At 37.3% G+C, this 19,798-nt stretch overlaps 1 protein-coding gene across 11 annotated transcripts in view; it reads right to left on the bottom strand.

Annotated features, from left to right (window-relative positions):
- FBXW11 (F-box and WD repeat domain containing 11) overlaps positions 1-19,798 on the bottom strand; it is a 120,835-nt gene that overhangs the window by 40,644 nt on the left and 60,393 nt on the right. For 5 of the 11 annotated variants that reach the window (XM_047861390.1, XM_047861406.1, XM_047861415.1 and 2 more), the window contains 2 exons: positions 3,682-3,744; positions 398-623 (listed from right to left, as the gene is read on the bottom strand). In XM_047861390.1, the coding sequence (XP_047717346.1) occupies positions 398-623; positions 3,682-3,744 (289 nt within the window). Of the gene's footprint in view, positions 1-397; positions 624-3,681; positions 3,745-5,289; positions 5,295-19,798 lie in introns of those variants that run through there. The other 6 variants (XM_047861399.1, XM_047861449.1, XM_047861460.1 and 3 more) reach the window with 3 other exon arrangements.

Below are 19,798 nucleotides of genomic sequence, written 5' to 3'. Positions count from 1 at the left end.
GTCTTGATCTCACAGTTCATGGGATCAAGCTCTGCATTGGGCTCTGTGCTGACAGTACACAGCCTGCTTGGATTTCTCTTTCCCTCTCCCCCACCTCAAAATAAATAAACACTTTAAAAAACAGGATAGCATTAGCTCATTAAACTAAATTAAACAATGGTATGACCAATGATCAACACCACTAATCGTGGCAACTGCCTACATTTCCTATACAGATCCTAAATTATAACTCCTTTTCCAATGCCATAATAAAATATAGTATGGGTACCAAAGAAACTCACACTGTAGTCACACTGTACTCATTCATTCATTTCACAAATATCTACTGATTTCTGCGTAGGCCCTTGGACTAGACATTCTTCTACTGCTCAGCTTTTTAAAAGACAAGTACAGTTACCTGGTAAAGCGGTAATAAAGTCCCGCTGCAACATGGGCTTCAGGTAAGAGTTAATATGTCCATGCTGATAATGACACATTCGTGAAATAAGGTGTTCCACAAATTCCACTTGATCTGATTCAGACCACTGGTCAAAATATTTAATACACAAGTCTTTTTCTTTTTGATAGTTTCCTTCTGATGGCCTCTTTCTGGAGACGATCACAGATGATGTTCCATTACTTATCTATTTTAGAAAAATAAACAAAAAAAATAATTAGTTTGACAAAGAAAAAAACTCTAATTAGTATTTTATTGGAAACATTTTTCACCCTGTGTATTTAATCTTAAAATACCAGCTATACCCTGAAGCCAAACTCATTCCTTTATTAATTCATTCATGAAGTAATTTAAAACGTATTTAGGGCCTCAAATTAAGTCTCTAAAGTAAATGTCGAATTTACAGCTATTTATAAAGCTATCTGGTGTCCCAAGTCATCATTCTCCAATGCTTATTCCAAAACCATGTGGTTATTAGATAACCAATGTCAGAGATAACTATCTTAGAGAACGTGCTCAACTTGGCAAAGTAGCAACTGATTGACTATTAGTAGTTTGCTTTACTTCTTCAAAGATCAAAGTCAATGCTATATTCATCTAGCCAATGGTTCTCACACCTGTGTGTGCATCAGAGTAACAAGAGGGCTTCTTAACAGACAGACTGCCAGGCTCCACCACAGATGTCCTCATTCTATAGGTCTGGAGTAGAGCCTGAGAAGTTGCAAGTTCCCAGGTGGTATTGGTGCTGATGGTCCGGAGAATGCACTTTAGAGACCACACTTCGAAAACCACTGGTCCATTTAATGAAGAAATCTGAAGGCAATTCAATCTAAAAATTGAACCCATCTCCAAACTGTTACCAGAGCTACTAGACTGCTAGCAAATAACAGTTTAGCCTTTCACTCCTTTTTTTTCTTCACCTACTCTGAAAGCAACCCAAGGTGAACCACATACACCTCAAAAGATTCTCATCCTATAGAGTTGGTCGATGATATCCCACAGACTCCTATACTACCTATGCATCATTTCTCCTCAAAGCTACATGGATGATGGTTCTTGCATAAAACCAGTATATTTCTTAAAAAATAAAAACTACATATACTTTATCTGACAACAGCATCAAAAAAAAAAAAAAAATTGGAATCCCCAGACTGAAGCCACAACTGCCACTGGTGTTATAAGGCTCAGTAACATCCCTGTTTAAAACCAAAATTACTTCAATGTTTTTGTCAAACATTTGCCAAGCTATCTACCAGTCACTCCTTTGAGAGCCCCTTCATGTGTAACACCAGAAATAGCCTAGAAGAGAATTTTGAAAACTGAAGAGTTATATTACAGACATGCATTAACTCCATGCACGAGCTTATCTCAGAAGTTTTACACAGAAAGAACCAAGAGCTTTGTTATCACTATGTCCCCTAATTTAACTGAATCTATCCCAGAAAGAAGACATCCTTCATAAATAACCAAAGGAGTCTGACTTTCCTTATTAAAATCTTATATATCATACCTCTCTGCAGCAAGTTTTTATGTCCACATTTAAAGGTACATAGTGAGAAGGCATTCACCTCCCATCCCATTTATCTTACTACCTCCTTCTCTAGGAATGTTTTTCCCCCCCTGGAAATTGGATGGAGAGCTCACTGACACTGGGTACCACCAGAGGGCAGCATTGAACAGAAATTTATGATGCTGCTTGTAGTTAAGACCTCTATCTGACAGAGCCCAAAAATCAACGTTCAAAACAGTCAGAAGTGAAAATTCTTCACGGTGGTATCAGCTAGTATAAGGGACATCTCCGCTACTTTTAAGTATAAGGATGTTGAGTATAATGTTATAGTAACTGCCCGACTATAGGCAACTGGTTAAAGCAAATAATAATACATCTACATAAGGTACTATAATGAAGCCATTAAAATTAGATTTATATAGTAACATCTTAATAACAAGAGAACATGTTTATGAAACAATATTAAGGAACAAAAGACAGGATGCAGAATTTTATACAGCATTACAATCACGGTTAGTTTGTGCAATGGGGAACACACAAGACAGAATAAAGGATATATTAAAAAAAAAAACAGCCGTATTTCCTTCCTCCTTCTTTTCTACATTTTACTCATTGTAACTTGTCAAAATAATTGCTTTCCTGACAGGTTAAATATATGGTAACAACTTGCATTTGTGTACTGCTTTATAATTTCCAAAATACTTTCATATCCATTATCATTTGATAAGCAAAGAGATTATTATTTCATTTACAGGAGGGTTCTTAAACATCTAACTTCCCTACAGCATTGGGATACCATTAACTAGTTAACTAAAAGAACTTACGAAAGAAAAACTGAAAGCCAAAATGTTAAGAACCACTGTGAACTGAAAAATCAATAGTCAATGAAGAGAACCCTATTGGAAAATACGGAGCATGAAGGAGGAACAGACATCAAGCTGCACACAGTTCCCCCGACGCAGTGGCAAGTGCACAGTTCTACAGCACATTTCCCATTTCTACTTCTAGCCACCTGCTGAGCCCAGATTTTCCTGACATTGTTTTGCTTTGCTTATTTCATCATAAATTTGTTGGGCATACTTTATTCTTGCTAACTCATCTACTCCTCTCATTTCAAATCAAATGAACGCAGAGAAGATTTTTTAACATTATTCTCTTCATCTTTAGGTTTATTTGCCTCTTACTGTGTCTTTCTGAGGGGCAAAGTTATTTGCACCATAATGGTTGATGGAAAGATCCAATCATGAAACTTTACATAGCATCCCTCCCCGTAGCTAGGGCAAAAAAAACCCTGGGGAATTGGGAGGAAAACTGGCAGGACTAAAAAGAACCAAGAAAGAAGAAAGGAAAAGGCAAACTAACAAGAAATGGGGGAGAAGGGTGAGGGTAGGGAGACAAAATCACCAATGCACACACACTGGTATGGCATGGTGCTATTCTGGTGACAAAGGATGCCACCACTGACCATCTTTGGCTTGGGCTGTGGCGACAAACTGAGTATTTTAGGCTACAGACACTTCAGAATCTTTGTAGCAACTCCAAAATTTTTTACTATTCGTAATGACACCTCCCTGAGGAACAGAAGATAAATTAGGGTGAATTCCGAAACTAGCAAAATTGCACAAAAGAAAACAAAAACGCTTGCTTGGCTCTGGTTTTCATTGAGGACATGAGCTGAGGGAGCATCTTATCTATAGTAAGTCAACTGCTCTTATCTGTGCGTCGTCATTCCTACCTGCCAAAGAGTATTTTTCTTTGGGGACTCATCTTCATTTTGATCCTCCATAACTGAAGTGTTCTAAGGGGGGAAAAACAGGTTATTTGAATTATGCCGAGTTTTGCAAATCCTACACCAAAATATAATTTTGAAAACCCAAAGTAGAATGTACCAACACCAACCCAAGAATTATTTGGCTTGTGACTGACAGACGCCATTTTGGGGTCAAAAGGGTTGTGCTCATCTTCATACATTAGTTGAAATTAGTTAGTTGCTGGACAAAACTAAGCATAAAGCCTTTATTTATGAAGGCTGGGCACACTTAGAAAACAAGCTAAATTATGGGACTGGGGCTGAGGCTCTACCTCAACCATCACTGTTATTCTTTTAACTTGTGGCAAGAAGCCACGGAGACCCACTTAGTTCTTTGATTGCACAAACATTTACTAGAATGTCTGCTATTCAGTAATCCATCCCAACCATCACCTGCAATTAGGACTGCCAAGCTCTGGAAGTACCCCCCTTGCTTTTCTCTTTCCTTCCTTGATAACCTTGTTTTTCTAGACCGGCTTTGCAATCTCCCTTAGCAAGCACCAGTGGTGGGTGCCCCAACTTCTTCCCTGAAGGGGAGGATGCTGGTAGCCAGTAACAATCTGGCTTGCCTTGGGAATGCATTAGCTTTTGATTTTTGTGTTTACCGCACAAAGAGGCACTGTGTGATTATTCTTTCTGGTGACCTAGTCGCTCAATAGATGCCCATTAACTAGAGATTATACATGATTGGATTTTCCCTTTTGAAGCTCCTACCTAATGGCTAAATGGAAACTTAATGAGAAGGGGAAGTGGGAGAATAGTGCTCCGAAAGGAATAACAATTCAAGAACCTCTAAGATTCTTTCCCAAACCTAAAGTTCTAAGATTGGGGTACAAAAGATAAACTGTAACCCTCCACAGTATTATTCAAAAGAATCCTATAGATCTGTTTAAGTCACTGGTGTTTACAAGATTCTGTTTACTGCCTTTAGGGATAAGCCTATCTCTCAAAACTTCCCTATTTTTCCTTTTTTTCTTCAAGTCATAAAATGTTTGCACCCACACAGTATTTCCCAACGTGGGTTAATGACAGAAGAATCACTACAGAACACTAGTGCTTTGCAGGTCACATAGCTCGCTCTGATCAGGAATACAGTATGTAGTACAACAGTCAAAGGCTTTGAAACCAGAGACACGTTGCATTTGTGAGGTGGTCACTTATTCAGTGTGTGTGTGTGTGTGTGTGTGTGTGTGTGTGTGTGTGTGTGTGTGTGATTCTGAGTAAGGTGTTTTACCCATGGACAAATACAAACCATATAGAGGTACTGTGGGATGGAGACTCCCCAGCACAGTGTTTGGTGTGTAACTGGTACTCAAAAAATCATTCATGCCCAGCTTTGAAGATGCTACTTTCCCTTAAGTGTTATCGTCTCACACTTTTTAACCTCAGGCTTTGACAGAATGGCTCCAGATGGTTGCCTGTAGAGAAAATCCACTGGCTCCCTCAATAAAATCTTACAAGTCCCACAGTGCCAAGGTCTGCAATGGGGGAGAAGGGCAAACGGTCAGGGTTCCCCACATGTGGAAAGCCAACCATGAGCTAGAGAGGAGGACATTGTGTCCAAGAGTCCAAAACAGGTCTAGAGTAGACGGTAATAAATGATCCTGAATGGGAAGAAGAGGGTGGAGAAGAGAAAAACAAAAGTAGTACTTCTCTCTCCATGTAATTTTCCTTTTACTGCTATCTTGAAGGACTTAAGATTCATAAAGCTGGCAGGGGAGTGAACAAAGTGGAAACAGTGACTTAATACCTCATCTGCTGGGTCCAACTAGTAGTTACAAAGCCATCTTTGCAAGGTCACAATGTCCTGGGTTCTAAGAGAGTAACAAGAAGAAACCATGGCTGGAAACATGAAGAGTAAGCGTATAAAGTAGAAGAAAAATGGCAAGTCCCTGCCCCCATCTTCAGGCACCTGAGGAAATGTATGAGGAATGCATATATGTAGGGTTTTAAACTAAAAACTTTTGGGGCGCCTGGGTGGCTCAGTTGGTTAAGCATCCGACTTCAGCTAAGATCATCATCTCACAGTTGGTGGGTCCGAGCCCCATGTTGTGGGGCTGACAGCTCAGAGCCTGGAGCCTGTTTCAGATTCTGTGTCTCCCTCTCTCTCTGCCCCTCCCCCGTTTAGGCTCTGTCTCTCAAAAATAAATACAATGTTAAAACAACTAAAGTAAAAACTTCTGTTATACAGGAGTCTGAACCCATCAGAACTCTTCTGACCTAAGCTACCTAAATACTTTCCTTACTCAGGGAGGAAATAGTCAGAAGTCCCTACAGATTACACAAGAAACAACTGTCTTTCTTCCTTTCACTCATTCCAAGACAGAGAAATGGTGTTTATTTATACAGATGAGAAAGAAACAACCCCTCTGATAAAAATAGCAACTATTCTCTTAAGGCTTGATAAAAATGAATAAAAAGATACGATTTAATAAAATTGTATTTAATAAAGCCCTGGGGTGGCTGGAATAGCTCCCCCATCATACATATCTTTTCAACTTCTCTTATAAAGCCCTGAGGAGAAGCTGCCAAAGGGAAAATGCTACTCTGAAGCTACATTGATCAGAGGATCATTTCCCAAGAGTCTTCCAGGTGACACAAGAGACGCTCAGAGAAAAAAGGGTCCCACGGTCTAATAAAATCTGACAAATGCTATATGCTGCACAAACACTTGCTCTCTCCCTCCCCACCCCCGAGGTTAAAAACCACTTGGTTAAGGGGCACCTGGGTGGCTCAATCGGTTAAGCATCCGACTTCAGCTCAGGTCATGATCTCACGGTCTGTGAGTTTGAGCCCCACATCGGGCTCTGTGCTGACAGCTCAGAGCCTGGAGCCTGCTTCGGATTCTGTGTCTCCCTCTCTCCTTGCCCCTCCCCTGCTCATGCTCTGTCTCTCTCTGTCTCAAAAATAAATAAAAACATTTTAAAAAACCAACACTTAAGACACTAAAGGTTCAGAGATGTCTCGTAAGTAACAATCAGGTTAAGATAGTTTAACCTAGCTTTCCCAAGTTTGTTGGACATGGACACCTCTCTTATTATAACAATACCTCATTTAACAAGAGCTCAGCAAATACTGGAAAACACTGGACTAGGGCAATAGCATGCAGAAGTCCTCCCTCCTCTCACTTCACCAGACCCAGGTTTCTGGGAGACAAAGGAAATGACCACTTTGGTAGGCACAAAATATTCCGAGTCTCCTCTCATCTTTCCCAGACTGCTTTATGAGCTGAGTCTATGTGTAGGTACAATAAGCTCTAAGTTGTGGTACATCTTTGCCAGTAGGTGCCACCAGCTAAGAGAACATATGTCACTTGAAAAAACCTACTTTAAGAGTTATATAAGAGAAATACATTTCCTACTTTAAAAATGCTACCAATTCGGCATTATGAGTTTCATGATAGAAATGCTTATACAGGGGCACCTGGGTGGCTCAGTAAGTTAAGCGTCCGACTTTGGCTCAGGTCATGATCTCAAAGTTCGTGAGTTCAAGCCCCGCATTGGGCTCTGTGCTGACAGCCCAGAGCCTGGAGCCTGCTTCAGATTCTGTCTCCCTCTCTCTCTGCCCCTTCCCTGTTTGTACTTTCTCGCTCAAAAATAAACAAACATTAAAAAATGTTTTTAAAAAAGAGAAATGATGGGGCGCCTGGGTGGCGCAGTCGGTTGAGCGTCCGACTTCAGCCAGGTCACGATCTCGCGGTCCGTGAGTTCGAGCCCCGTGTCAGGCTCTGGGCTGATGGCTCGGAGCCTGGAGCCTGTTTCCGATTCTGTGTCTCCCTCTCTCTGTGCCCCTACCCTGTTCATGCTCTGTCTCTCTCTGTCCCAAAAATAAATAAAAACATTAAAAAAAAATTTTTTTTAAAAGAGAAATGTTTATACAACGTAAGATTTTCATACAAAAGGAGTCTTTACTCTTTAGAGGAAGCAAAAATTAAAAAAACCACAAAGGATCTGGAAAACATGGGAGCATTCTGCCATTTTCTTTAGTGTTTTAAAATTGGGGGACTTAAGACATTAAGAATGACAGACATATAATGCAAAAATGCTATTAGCTAAGTTCATTGGGTCTCTAATCTAGGCTTGTTTCATACATTGCCTTTTAATTTTGAGGAAAAAAATATGAATGTATATATTGCAATTTTACAAAAAAAAAAAAATGAGGAACAGATAAGTAAGTGATTAAAAGTCACAAAGTTGGGGGCGCCTGGGTGGCGCAGTCGGTTAAGCGTCCGACTTCAGCCAGGTCACGATCTCGCGGTCCGTGAGTTTGAGCCCCGCGTCGGGCTCTGGGCTGATGGCTCAGAGCCTGGAGCCTGTTTCCGATTCTGTGTCTCCCTCTCTCTCTGCCCCTCCCCCGTTCATGCTCTGTCTCTCTCTGTCCCAAAAATAAATAAACGTTGAAAAAAAAAAAAATTTAAAAAAAAAAGTCACAAAGTTGGTAAATGAGAGATGCAGGAATCAGATCTAGGTCTGTTCTAACCAGAAGTCAATGTCCTTTCCGTACAGAAAAACACATCTCAAGTTTTTTCCAACTGCTGGTTGTAGCCTATGAAGTTCATTTAATGGGCCGCAATCAGCATTTTCTAATAAAACGAAATTGAATCTGGGCATTCCCCTGCTCACAAAGGTAAGCATAACAAAAATCACAAGGGGTAAATAAAAGGAATGAGCAAAACCAGAACAGGAAAATTCAAATTAAGGAAAGAAAAACTCATTATTGCAGAAGGAGAACAATACTCAAGTCAAATCATGAGTGACAAAGAGTTTTTAAAAATCTCTAAAAGTCGTAATTTGTGAAGAGGATAATGTGTACTTTTATATATACACTAAATATAAAATTCCACAAAATATATCAAGGAAAAAAGTTGTATATTTTTTTTTAATTTTTAAAACACCCTTGCATCTTTGACAGATCAAGTAGACCAAACAAATAAAAGCTTGGCTTTCCATAGAACATTAAAAAAACAACTGACAGAGCATCCCAGGCCACAGAAAAAGTATCAAATACAGCCAGAAATCAAGAAAAGATTATTGTGTTAAGATCAAGCCAAGCAGAAATGTCCAAATCTAGTTTGCTAGTTACTATGTGCCACAAATTCCAAAGATAAACAGAACAATGACTCACACAAATAAACCAAACACCTCTGTGTTGTTATTGTTAATTCCACCCAGGCCCCTAGTCTAACCTAAAATTCTTTCCCCTTAAACCTAAATCTTACCAACACATTACTGGTAAATGAGATCACTGAAGAGGGAGAAACATTCACTTGGAAGAAGAAGAGACAAGCTTTTCCAAAAAAGCAGTCCCCTCTCTCATAGTAATCTCACAACTCCAGAAGAAAGAAAAACATGAACGCATCTATGCATACATGACTTTTTAAAGCAACAACTCCAGCCACCATTAAACATAGCTAATCAAAAATCTTCTTGTCCCTCCACACAAATATCAACATATAGGAACAAACCAGTTGTTTTCTTTCTACAATTAAAATAAAATTTTTAAATTTTAATTCTTTGGGAGTTTGTCTGAAATCACTGCCACGTAATTTCTATAATGTAGTAAGTTCTGTTCCAGTTTATCTAATCTGCAGTTCTACTCACACTTCTAACTAGGTGTTTGGCTGTTCCTGACACTACATGACAAGATCATATCAAAGTATGTAGAAGAATGAACACAGGGTAAAATTTTTCTTCCTTTCCTCACCACCAATTATTTTTTAAAAGAGGGGAATGCTTATATTATTAGATATTTTTTAAAAAATTTAAGCTACAATAATTAAAGCAGTATGGTTCTGGCAAAGCAAGATCAATGAAACAAAATAGAAAGTCCAGAAACCGATCATTTATACTTACAAATCTGTGTATTTTAAAGTCAGAGTTTCAAATTGGTGAGAAAGAGATAATACTCTTTATGGGATTAAAAATAAAAGATGGGGGTGGAGGGCGCCTGGGTGGCTCAGTCAGTTGAGGGTTTGACTCTAGCTTTTGGCTCAGGTCATGATCCCAGGGTCTTGGAATCAAGTCCCCTGTGGGGCTCACATTGAGTGTGGAGCCTGCTTTAAGATTCATTTATTCATTCATTCTCTCTCTCTCTCTCTCTCTCTCTCTCGCTCGCTCGCTCCCTCTGCCCCTGTCCTGTGCACACACGCACATGCTCGAAAAATATAAATAAAAATAAACAAAAGTTGGGCACCTGGGTGGCTCAGCTGGTCAAGCATGGGTCTCTTGATCTCAGCTCAGGTCTTGATCTCATGTCTGTGAGTTCAAGCCCCACATTGGGATCCACACTGGGTGTGGAGCCTGCTTTGAATGAATGAATGAATGAATGAATATAAAAACTTTTTAAAAATAAAGAAAAGTTAAAATGCTACCTCATATTACATCCCAATAAATACTATGGATACAAAGAATCAAGTGTGAAAAATTACAACCATAAAACTACTAAAAGCAAGCATACAGGAGTTTCTACAAATTCATGGAACCAGGGAAAGGCTGTCTAAGCATGATACCAAAGACAGAAATAAATGTAGATGTGATTGGATAAAAAAATTCAAACTCATGAATGTTCACAATAAATTTCAAAAACAAATACAATACATTGGGGGAAGTATTGCAATGTATGATAAATAAGTTACTATGTAAATATTTCTAATAAATTAATAAGAAACCAAAACTAATACCCTAATAGGCAAATAAGAGTAAGTAGATATTTCAAAATGAGAAATTTAAATGGCCATCAAAAATGAACACCTACAACAATAAAAAGATGCAATTTTTCACCTACCAAAATTGGCAACTTTTATTTTTATGTACTCTACAGGAATTGGGCACTCTGGTAAGATTATAAATTGTTACTTTTCAGAGAATATTTATCAATACATAACTTCAAAAAGTACTACTTAACAATGGACATAATTTAACTTTAGCAATTTTTCCTAAGGAACTGTATGTCTATAGAAAATTATAGCTATGACAATTTATAACATGGAAAACTAGAAAACAATGTAAATGTCCAACAACAGGGTATCATTTAAAAATATGATACAGACGCCTGGGTGGCTCAGTCGGTTAAGCGTCCAACTTCGGCTCAAGGTCATGATCTCATGGTTTGTGAGTTCGAGCCCCGTGTTGAGCTCTGTGCTGACAGCTCAGAGCCTGGAGCCTGTTTCGGATTCTGTGTCTCCTTCTCTCTCTGCCCCTCCTCCACTTGTGCTCTGTCTCTCTCTGTCTCTCAAAAATAAATGTAAAAAAAAAAATTTTGTTTTTAATATATGCTGGTAGAAATTTTTAGTTCTTTTTAAAAACATTTCTATTAAAGTATAATATAATAAAGGGTTTAATTCTCAAGTGTAACTAGTACTCAGACCAACATAAAGAACATTGCCAGGGTCCATAAATATTTTCCTCATATTACCTCCCAGTCATTAATGGCCAAAGGTAACCACTATTTTTTTAATATCACCATAGATTTATACATTCATTTTTGAACTTTTTTTAAATGTTTATTTATTTTGAGAGAGACAGAGACAGAAGAGACAGAGGGTGCACACATGTGCACAAGCAGGAAAGGGGCAGAAAGACGGAGAGTCCCAAACAGGCTTTGTGCTGTCAGCACAGAGCCCAATGTGGGTCTCAAATCATAAAATCATGACCTGAGCCAAAGCCAAGAGTCTGACACTTAACTGACTGAGCCACTCAGGTTGCTCCCATTTTTGAACTTTAAGTAAATAGATTCTTATCATATATACTCTTTAGGTCTAGCTTCTTTTGCTTAACACTATGATTTGAGATTCTTAAATACAGCAACAGTTCATTCTTTTTCACTGCTCTATATTATTTCAAAAAATATTTATTCATTTTACTACTGATTAACATGTAGGTCACTTCCACTTTTGGCATTTAAAATAATTCTGTCATGTCTGCTGGTGTACATGGGCAGGTATTTCTGTTGGGTCTATAGTAGGGGTGAACAATCAGATCATAAAATATAGTAACTTTTACTGTAAATGCTTAAAAATGCAGACAGTAATGCTGAACTTCAGGGTTTAGATGTACATTCTCTGGTCATTGACCACATCTAGGTGAACAAAGCCCCCAGGATGCAGCACAGAACTTGCAGAGCTCATGGTCGGATTATCCCATACATGAACTCTCCCTGACACATTGAGATGATCCTTACTGAAAAAGAGCAAAGTATTCCTAAATCAGAAGAGGTGGTTGCACCAAAGAAAAAGATATCCAAGAGGAAACTGGAGAAACAAAACCTTGCGGCCCAGGAATAAATTCAGAATAAAATAAATGTTAAAAAAAAATAGGTTTTGACCATTTTTAATTGGACAGTCTTTTCTTACTCATTTCCAGAAATTCTTTATTTATCCTAGAATAGAGTCCCTTTCCAAATATATTTATTGCAAAGGTCTCCTCTTAATCTGTGGCTTAACTTTCTATTCTCTTAATGGTGTCTTTTGATAAAGAGAAGTAACTAATCTTAATTTTTTAATGTTTATTATATAGTCTCCCATGGAGTAGCCTAGAAGTTTTACTTTTTTCCTCCCCAAAGTTTATTTATTTTGAGAGAGAGAGGGAGAGAGGGAGAGGGAGGGAGAGAGAGAGAGCACAGGCACACACATTGAGTGAAAACAGGGGAGGGGCAGAGAGAGGGAGAGAGAATCCCAAGCAGGTTCCATGCTGTCAGCACTGAGCCTGACTTGCTCTCTCAGGAACCGGGAGATCACAACCTGAGCCAAAACCAAGAGTCCAACACTTAACCAACTGAGTCACCCAGGTGACCCTATTTCATCTTTATACTTACATCTAAAATTCATCTATACTAATTTTTATGCAAAGTAGGAGTCAGCATTCATTATGTTTTTCAAATTGCAGTTTACAACCCACTGTGGTTTATAATACCAACTTAATGGACACCCAGCATTAAAGAAAGAAAGAAAGAAAGAAAGAAAGAAAGAAAGAAAGAAGAAAAGAACACACAACACATCTCTTATTTCATCAATTCTAACACATATTTTTTCACATTTTAGTATCTCTGAAATTGAGATATTTCTTAACCATCAATGGCATCTTAAAACTGGTAGCATTTTTTTCTGAGTGTTACAGAAAATGGCATATCTTACAATCTATGCTGTCTTATGTTTCACAGTGGAATACAGTATACATTGGGGTGACTTTAGGAATGTATGTTATGTTACACACACAAACATATATAAAACATACACATAAATATGTGTGTGCACCTATGATTACACATATGATTACATGTACTAAGTCTAAATGTAAATCTGGGCGGGGTCTAAATATAAGTTTTATTTCTCACTATGAAAATATTTAAAAACACTGAAAACCCCTAAGTAAGGTACTGGAGTACAATGGATCCCATACTGCGAAAGTTACCTACCACCTTTTCAGTTGTCTTTCGATTCTTCTAACTATATCAAAAGATATTTTTTACACTGTTAAATACTTTCAATTATCTGTTTTTAACAAAAAGACCTAGCTTCCTATTCAGTTTACTGTAACAAACGGTATGTGGCTAGAATTTTATATGGGTCTCAGCAAGTGCCATGGTTTTCCAGTCATACAACAATACGGTCTCCTTTTCTGATTTTTTAAAAGAGAGCAGATTCTTTAAATATGTGAAGTAGATAAAAGGACACACAGTATACAGATATGTCCAAAACTGTGAAGATAGTACTCACCTGTCTAAAGTTACGGGAAAACTACTTCTTGGAAGAATAGTGACATGAAAAAAGGTCTAAGGTAAATTTTAAATGAAAAATAAAATGGGGGGGGGGGTCAGAATATATCTGTAGGACTCCATCTTCATGGATAAAACTTAATTATTGATTTATTTAGAGCAGTATCTAGAAAAGGTGTGTTAAAATGCTAACAATGTTATCTTTCTTATCTATTTTGCTTTCTATTTGCTTAAAGACCTCTCTTTTTAACAGTAAGGAATGGTGATTTTTAACATTAAACTTTCAAAAGTAAAAATCCATGCCAAGACCCCAGATACATATGCTCTAGTCTAAGGAAACAGAAACTAGTTACTGAAAGTTGAGGCAGGATCCTCCTGCATGTCACCTGACCTCTCTGTGCCCACTTCCTCATCCAGAAAACTGAGGTTGAAACAGGCACTCCCTGACAGGGAGTGACAAAATTTAAAAGAGAATCCTGGCACTTATAAGGGCTCCCTTAGTCAAATTTAACCTCCAAAGGGCAGAAAAAGCTTGGCTGAGTTATTCATTCTGTATTCCTTCCACTTCCGATAATTCCTGGCACACTACTTAAGTACAGAAGTATAATAAGTATCTGTTGATATGAGTCTTGGCTATAATTATTACAATCTTCCTATGAATTGTAATGACAAAAGTGGTAATTTTGTTTCTGCTTATTCCTTTCCCATAGTTTCCAAACTGTCCACAAAGAGCAAGGATTCAAAATGGGGGGGGGGGGGGGGGCATGCAACACAATTTCTGGCCCTCACAAAAAGCAGTAAGAAACAAAATCTAGTTTCAGAAAGGCAGTCATCTTTTTTACCCCTAAAGTATTCATTCACCTACATAAAAGAAGAACACCTCATTAATTATTTGACTGCTTAAAAAGGTCCAACAAAAGGATGGATAGATAAAAGTCTGCTAGAGTCCGAGAAAGCAAACGGGGAGTAGCAGAATGTGCCCTTAATGCTTCCTGGTGCTTAACACTTGGAAGAGAACTACTAAAGTAAAACCTGTAAAATGTTTCATATTCACTAGAGGAAGGAAGCCAGAAAAAGAAGGTGCTTTCAAAGTAGTAGAAGAATGGCCAAAGGACACTGAGTCACGGCACCACAGAGGGAGTCAGTCAGCTGAAGAGTAAAGAGCAGGCCTTTAGAGACACAATGCCCCCACTGCAAACTCTGGGCTCTGACAATGACAAACTGTCTTGACTTCCTGTTAGTTACTTGACTTCTCTCTCGGATTCAGTTTCCTCTTTTATAGGGCAGGGAGAACACTGCCTACATTGCAGGAAGAGAAATAACACGTGCAAAGCACCTACAGGATAACATTGCTCAAAAATATAAACCAGAAAAACATTTTTACTTTTTTGCTTCTAACGTTAACCATTTTAAAAGAAACCTGACGAGCACCTGGATGGCTCAGTCAGTTAAGCGTCCAAAATTTAAGTCATGATCTTATGGTTTGTGAGATGGAGCCCCACGTCAGGCTCTGTGCTGATAGCATGGAGCCTGTTTGTGATTCTCTCCCTCTCTCTCCCGCTCTCTCTCTGCCCCTCCCCACCCCTCTCCCTGCGCACATGCACTCTCTCTCTCAAAATAAATAAATAAGCATTAAAAAAAACTTTTTAAATAAAACCAAACATACCAATAATTAATCAAATATAAGTAGTCAAAACACTCCAATTAAAAAGCAGAGATTGTGAAACTGGATAACTATATGCCCTCTAAAAGAACCCCACTTTAAACATAAAGACACACTGGTTAAAAGGACAGAAAAAAGTATACACCATGAATTACTTATCAAAGGAAATCCAAAAGTCAAAGTAAATTAATATAAATAATAGGCAAAACAGATTTCAGAACAAGGAATGTTATCAGGGATCAAGTGAGGTATTTCATATTGATGAAAGGATCAACTTAGCAAAAGAATATAACAATCCAAAATGTATATGCCCTTTTCTAACAAATATTGGAGATACATCTGGAGGAAAAAACAATGACACAACTCCAAGGAGAAATAGACAAATCCAAATTTATATTTGGACACTTCAACACTCCTCTCTTAGTTATACATAGAACAAGCAGACAGAAAAGAGTAAAGATATGGAGGACATGAAAAACACTATCAGCCAACTTAACCTAGTTGACATTTATAGAACACTCTACCCAACAAGAGAACACATTCTTTCCAAGTACACAACATTCACCAAGATAAATGTTATTCTGGGCCATAAAACAGGTTTCAATAAATTTTAAAGGGCTGAATTTATACAAAGTATGCTCCAGAATGACAAAGAATTAATCCAAAATTAATGTAACAGAAAATCCCAAAAGGTTCAGAAATTAATATATCACTAAAAGATATCACAAAGAAAATTAGAAAATATTGTGAACTGAATGAAAGTAAAAATTCAACATATTAAATACTGTGGGATATAACTAAAATGGTGGTTAGAGAGAAACTTATAACATTAAATGCATTAGAAAAGGACATGGTCTTCAAAGGAACAATCTAAGCTTCCCCTTTAAAAAACTAGAAAATTAGCAAATGAAACCCAAAATAAGCAGCAGGAAGGAAATAGTAAAGATGAGATCCAAAATTAATATAATATGAAACAGAAAAAGAATAATGAAAAATCAATGAAACCAAAAGCTGTATCTTTGAAACAATTAATAGAAGTGATAAACCTCTAGCCAAGCTGATAAGGAAAATAAAATAGATAAGAAACAAATTTCCAATCTCAGGATAAAAAGTGGGACCATGAATACAGATCCTATAGACATTAAAGGAAAATAAGGAAATATTATAATTTTACACTAATATATTCTACAACTCAGACGGAAGAGACAAATTCCTTAAAAGACACATGGATACCAACAAGAGAAATAGACAACCTCAGCAGCCCCATATCTGTTAAAGAAATTGTCTTCACTGGTGAATTTTATTTAGTATTTACAAAAGAAGTAATATTAATTCTACATAAACTTCTAGAAAGTAAATGAGGCAAGAACATTCCCAATTCACATTCTGAGGCCAACATTACCTTGATACCGAAGTCTCTCAAACACATCACAAGAAAAAAAACAAAACAAAACGGATAAATATGATTGCTGTGAATGTTACATGTATTCATTTGTCAAACCTACATAAACTACACACTTAAAACTGGAAAATTTTATTATGTATAAAGTATACCTCAAAAAAGTTAACTTTTTAAAAACTTTAAGTGCTACACAAAAACAAAAACTTTCCCACAAAGCAAATTCAAGGCCTAAATGACTTGCTTGGTAAATACTATCAAACATTTAGACAAGAAATAACAGCAATCTTTCACATTCTTTTTAAAAACAGAGAGAATGAGAGAATGAGTCATTGTATTAGAATAATCCTAATGCTAAAACCTGAGAAAAGACACTATCAAAATAGAAAACTGACCAATTACCTTCAGGCAGGAAGGTGTAAAAACCCTCAACAAAATATTGGCAAGTCAAATACAAAATTACATAAAAAGGATAATACATCATCATCAGTTGGGGCTTTCCCAGAATTAAAGACTGGCTGAAGAGTCAAAAAATCAATGTAATACACAGTAAGGCAGTAAGTTATACAATGATTTCAATACATGTATTTAGGGCATATAACAAAATTCAAAACCCTCTCATGATTAAAAACCCTTAGGTGTGGGGCACCGGGGTGGCTAAGTCAGTTGAACATCTGACTTCAGCTCAGGTTATGATCTCGTGGTTTCATGAGTTCGAGCCCCACATCAGGCTCCCTGCTATCAATGCAAAGAGCGCTTTGAATCCTCTGTCCCCCTCTCTCTGCCCCTCCTTTACTTGCACTCTCTCAAAAATAAACATTTTTTTAACACTTTTTAAAAATTATTTATTTTTGAGAGACAGAGACAGAGACAGAGCATGAACAGGGGAGGGGCAGAGAGAGAGGGAGACACAGAATCCGAAGCAGCTGTAGGGCTGTCAGCACAGAGCCTGACACGGGGCTCAAACTCATGAACCGCAAGATCGTGACCTGAGCCAAAGTCAGACGCTTAACCGACTGAGCCACCCAGGCACCCCAATAAACAAACATTTTTAAAAAAATAAAAACTCTCAGGTAACTTACTCAATGTGATAAAGAATATATAGATGTACATGTGCATGTGCGCGCGCACACGCACACACACACACACACACACACACACACACCTATAGCTAACACACTTAATGGCCAAATGGAAAACTTTCCCCCATCCTCAAGTACAAAAGTAGAATGTCCATTCTATACAAATTTCACTAATCATAGCCAGTACAATAAGGCAAGAAAAAGGCAAAATAAATGTCAGGAAGGAACCAGACAGCATGATGTCTACACAGAAAATCCTAGGAAACCTACAAAACAAGTCAAACTAATATGTGATGGTAGTAAAGTCACAGGATACAAAGAATAAAAAGGACGAATAAAGCTGCATGAAACTCAAGCCCTCAGCATAACCAGAAGGAACAAAACATAAGTAGAAAAGTAAATAAATTCTGGGACACCTATATTCTCCTGCCATAAGCCGTCCTAGAGAGCAAGAGTAGACCAGGATAAAATACACAAAAGACAAAAAGAGAGAAACAAGCAACAGACCGAAGATGGACATAAAACCACATTAAGTATGAAAAAAATGAGAATGAGTCCTAATGTATCAGAGTTGATTATAGATAAGCAACTTAAAAAAAAGTATCAGAGATGCAAAAAAGGAGTCATCAAGGGGAGGCTCTTTTTTAAAAAAAGAGTGCAAAAGGAAAGGTGAATAGAAGGAAGCTCCTTAATTTGATTAAAAAAAAAATCTACAAAAAAAGTAAACATAACATCATACTTAAAATACTTGAAGTTTTCAATGTTAAGATCAAGAATAATTCAAGGATGTCCCCTCTCAACACTATTTCTCAAGGAGGTAGTTAATACAATAAGACAACAAAAAAGAAAAAAAAGGTATACATAGTGAGGAAAAAAGAAATGCAACTGTCTTTGCTCACAGATGACATGATCATCTATGTAAACAAAAAACCAAACACATAAAACCTAACAAAAAAAGAAAAAAACTCTTGAAATAAACACACAATTGTAACAAGGTTGGAGAATGCAAGCTTAATACATAAAAGTCGTTTGCATTCAGGTACACCAACAGTGGTATTTAAAATTAAGAATACATTACTTTTGTCTACAGCCATACCATCCTGAACGCACCCAATCTCACCTGATTTCAGAAGAATACATTACTATTTATATTAGGATCTCCAAAAATTAAATATTTAGGTCTAAATTTAACAAAATATGTATAAGATCTATATGAGAAAAACTACAAAACTCTGGTGAAAGGTATCAAAGAACTATATAATTGGATAGATATTCCATGTTCATGGATAGGAAGACTCAACACTGTCGAGATGTCAACTCTTCTCTATTCGATCTAAAGATTCAATGCAATCCCAATCAAAATCTCAACAAGTTATTTTATGGATATCAACAAATTTTAAAAGTTTATATGAAGAGGTAAAAGATCTAGAACAGCCAACAAAATATTAAAGGAGAAGAATAAGCTAGAAGACTGGTACTTTCCAACTTCGAGGATTATCATAAGCGACAGCAGCAATCAAGACAGTGTGGTATTGGTAAAAGAACTGACAAATAAATCAATGAAACACAGAGTCCAGAAACAGACCAATATAGTCTGCTGATATTTGACAAAGGACTAATGACAATACAGCGGAGCAAAGACAGACTTCTCAATGAACAGGACTGGAATAACGTAAGAGAAAATCTAGGTGATCTTGGGTATGGTGATGACTTTTAAGATATACACCAAAAGCATAATCCATGGAAGAAATAGCTGATAAGCTGGACTTCATTAAAAGTAAAAACTTCTGCTCTGTGAAAGACACTGTCAAGAGAATGAAAAGAAAAGCCACAGACTGGGAGAAAACATTTGCAAAAGACACATCTGATAAAGAACTGTTAGTCAAAATATATAAAGAACTCAAAGAAATAAAGAGAATAAACAATCCAATTTTTAAAATGGGCAAAGGACATGAACAGAAACCTCACCAGAGAAGATATACAAATGGCAGTAAGCAAATGAAAAGATGTTCAACATCGTATGTCAACAGGAAACTGCAAATTAAAATGAGGAGATACTACCATACACCTATTAGAATGTCCAAAATCTAAAACATGAAAACACTAAATGCTGCTGAAGATGCAGAGCAACAGTCCTCATTCACTGCTGGTGGGAATGCAAAATGGTACGGCCACTTTGGAAGACAG

Source organism: Prionailurus viverrinus, chromosome A1 (assembly GCF_022837055.1).
Source record: "Prionailurus viverrinus isolate Anna chromosome A1, UM_Priviv_1.0, whole genome shotgun sequence".
Taxonomy (NCBI): domain Eukaryota; kingdom Metazoa; phylum Chordata; class Mammalia; order Carnivora; family Felidae; genus Prionailurus; species Prionailurus viverrinus.
The sequence above is the reverse complement of the archived record's forward strand: the minus strand, read 5'-3'. Positions and strand labels throughout refer to the sequence as shown.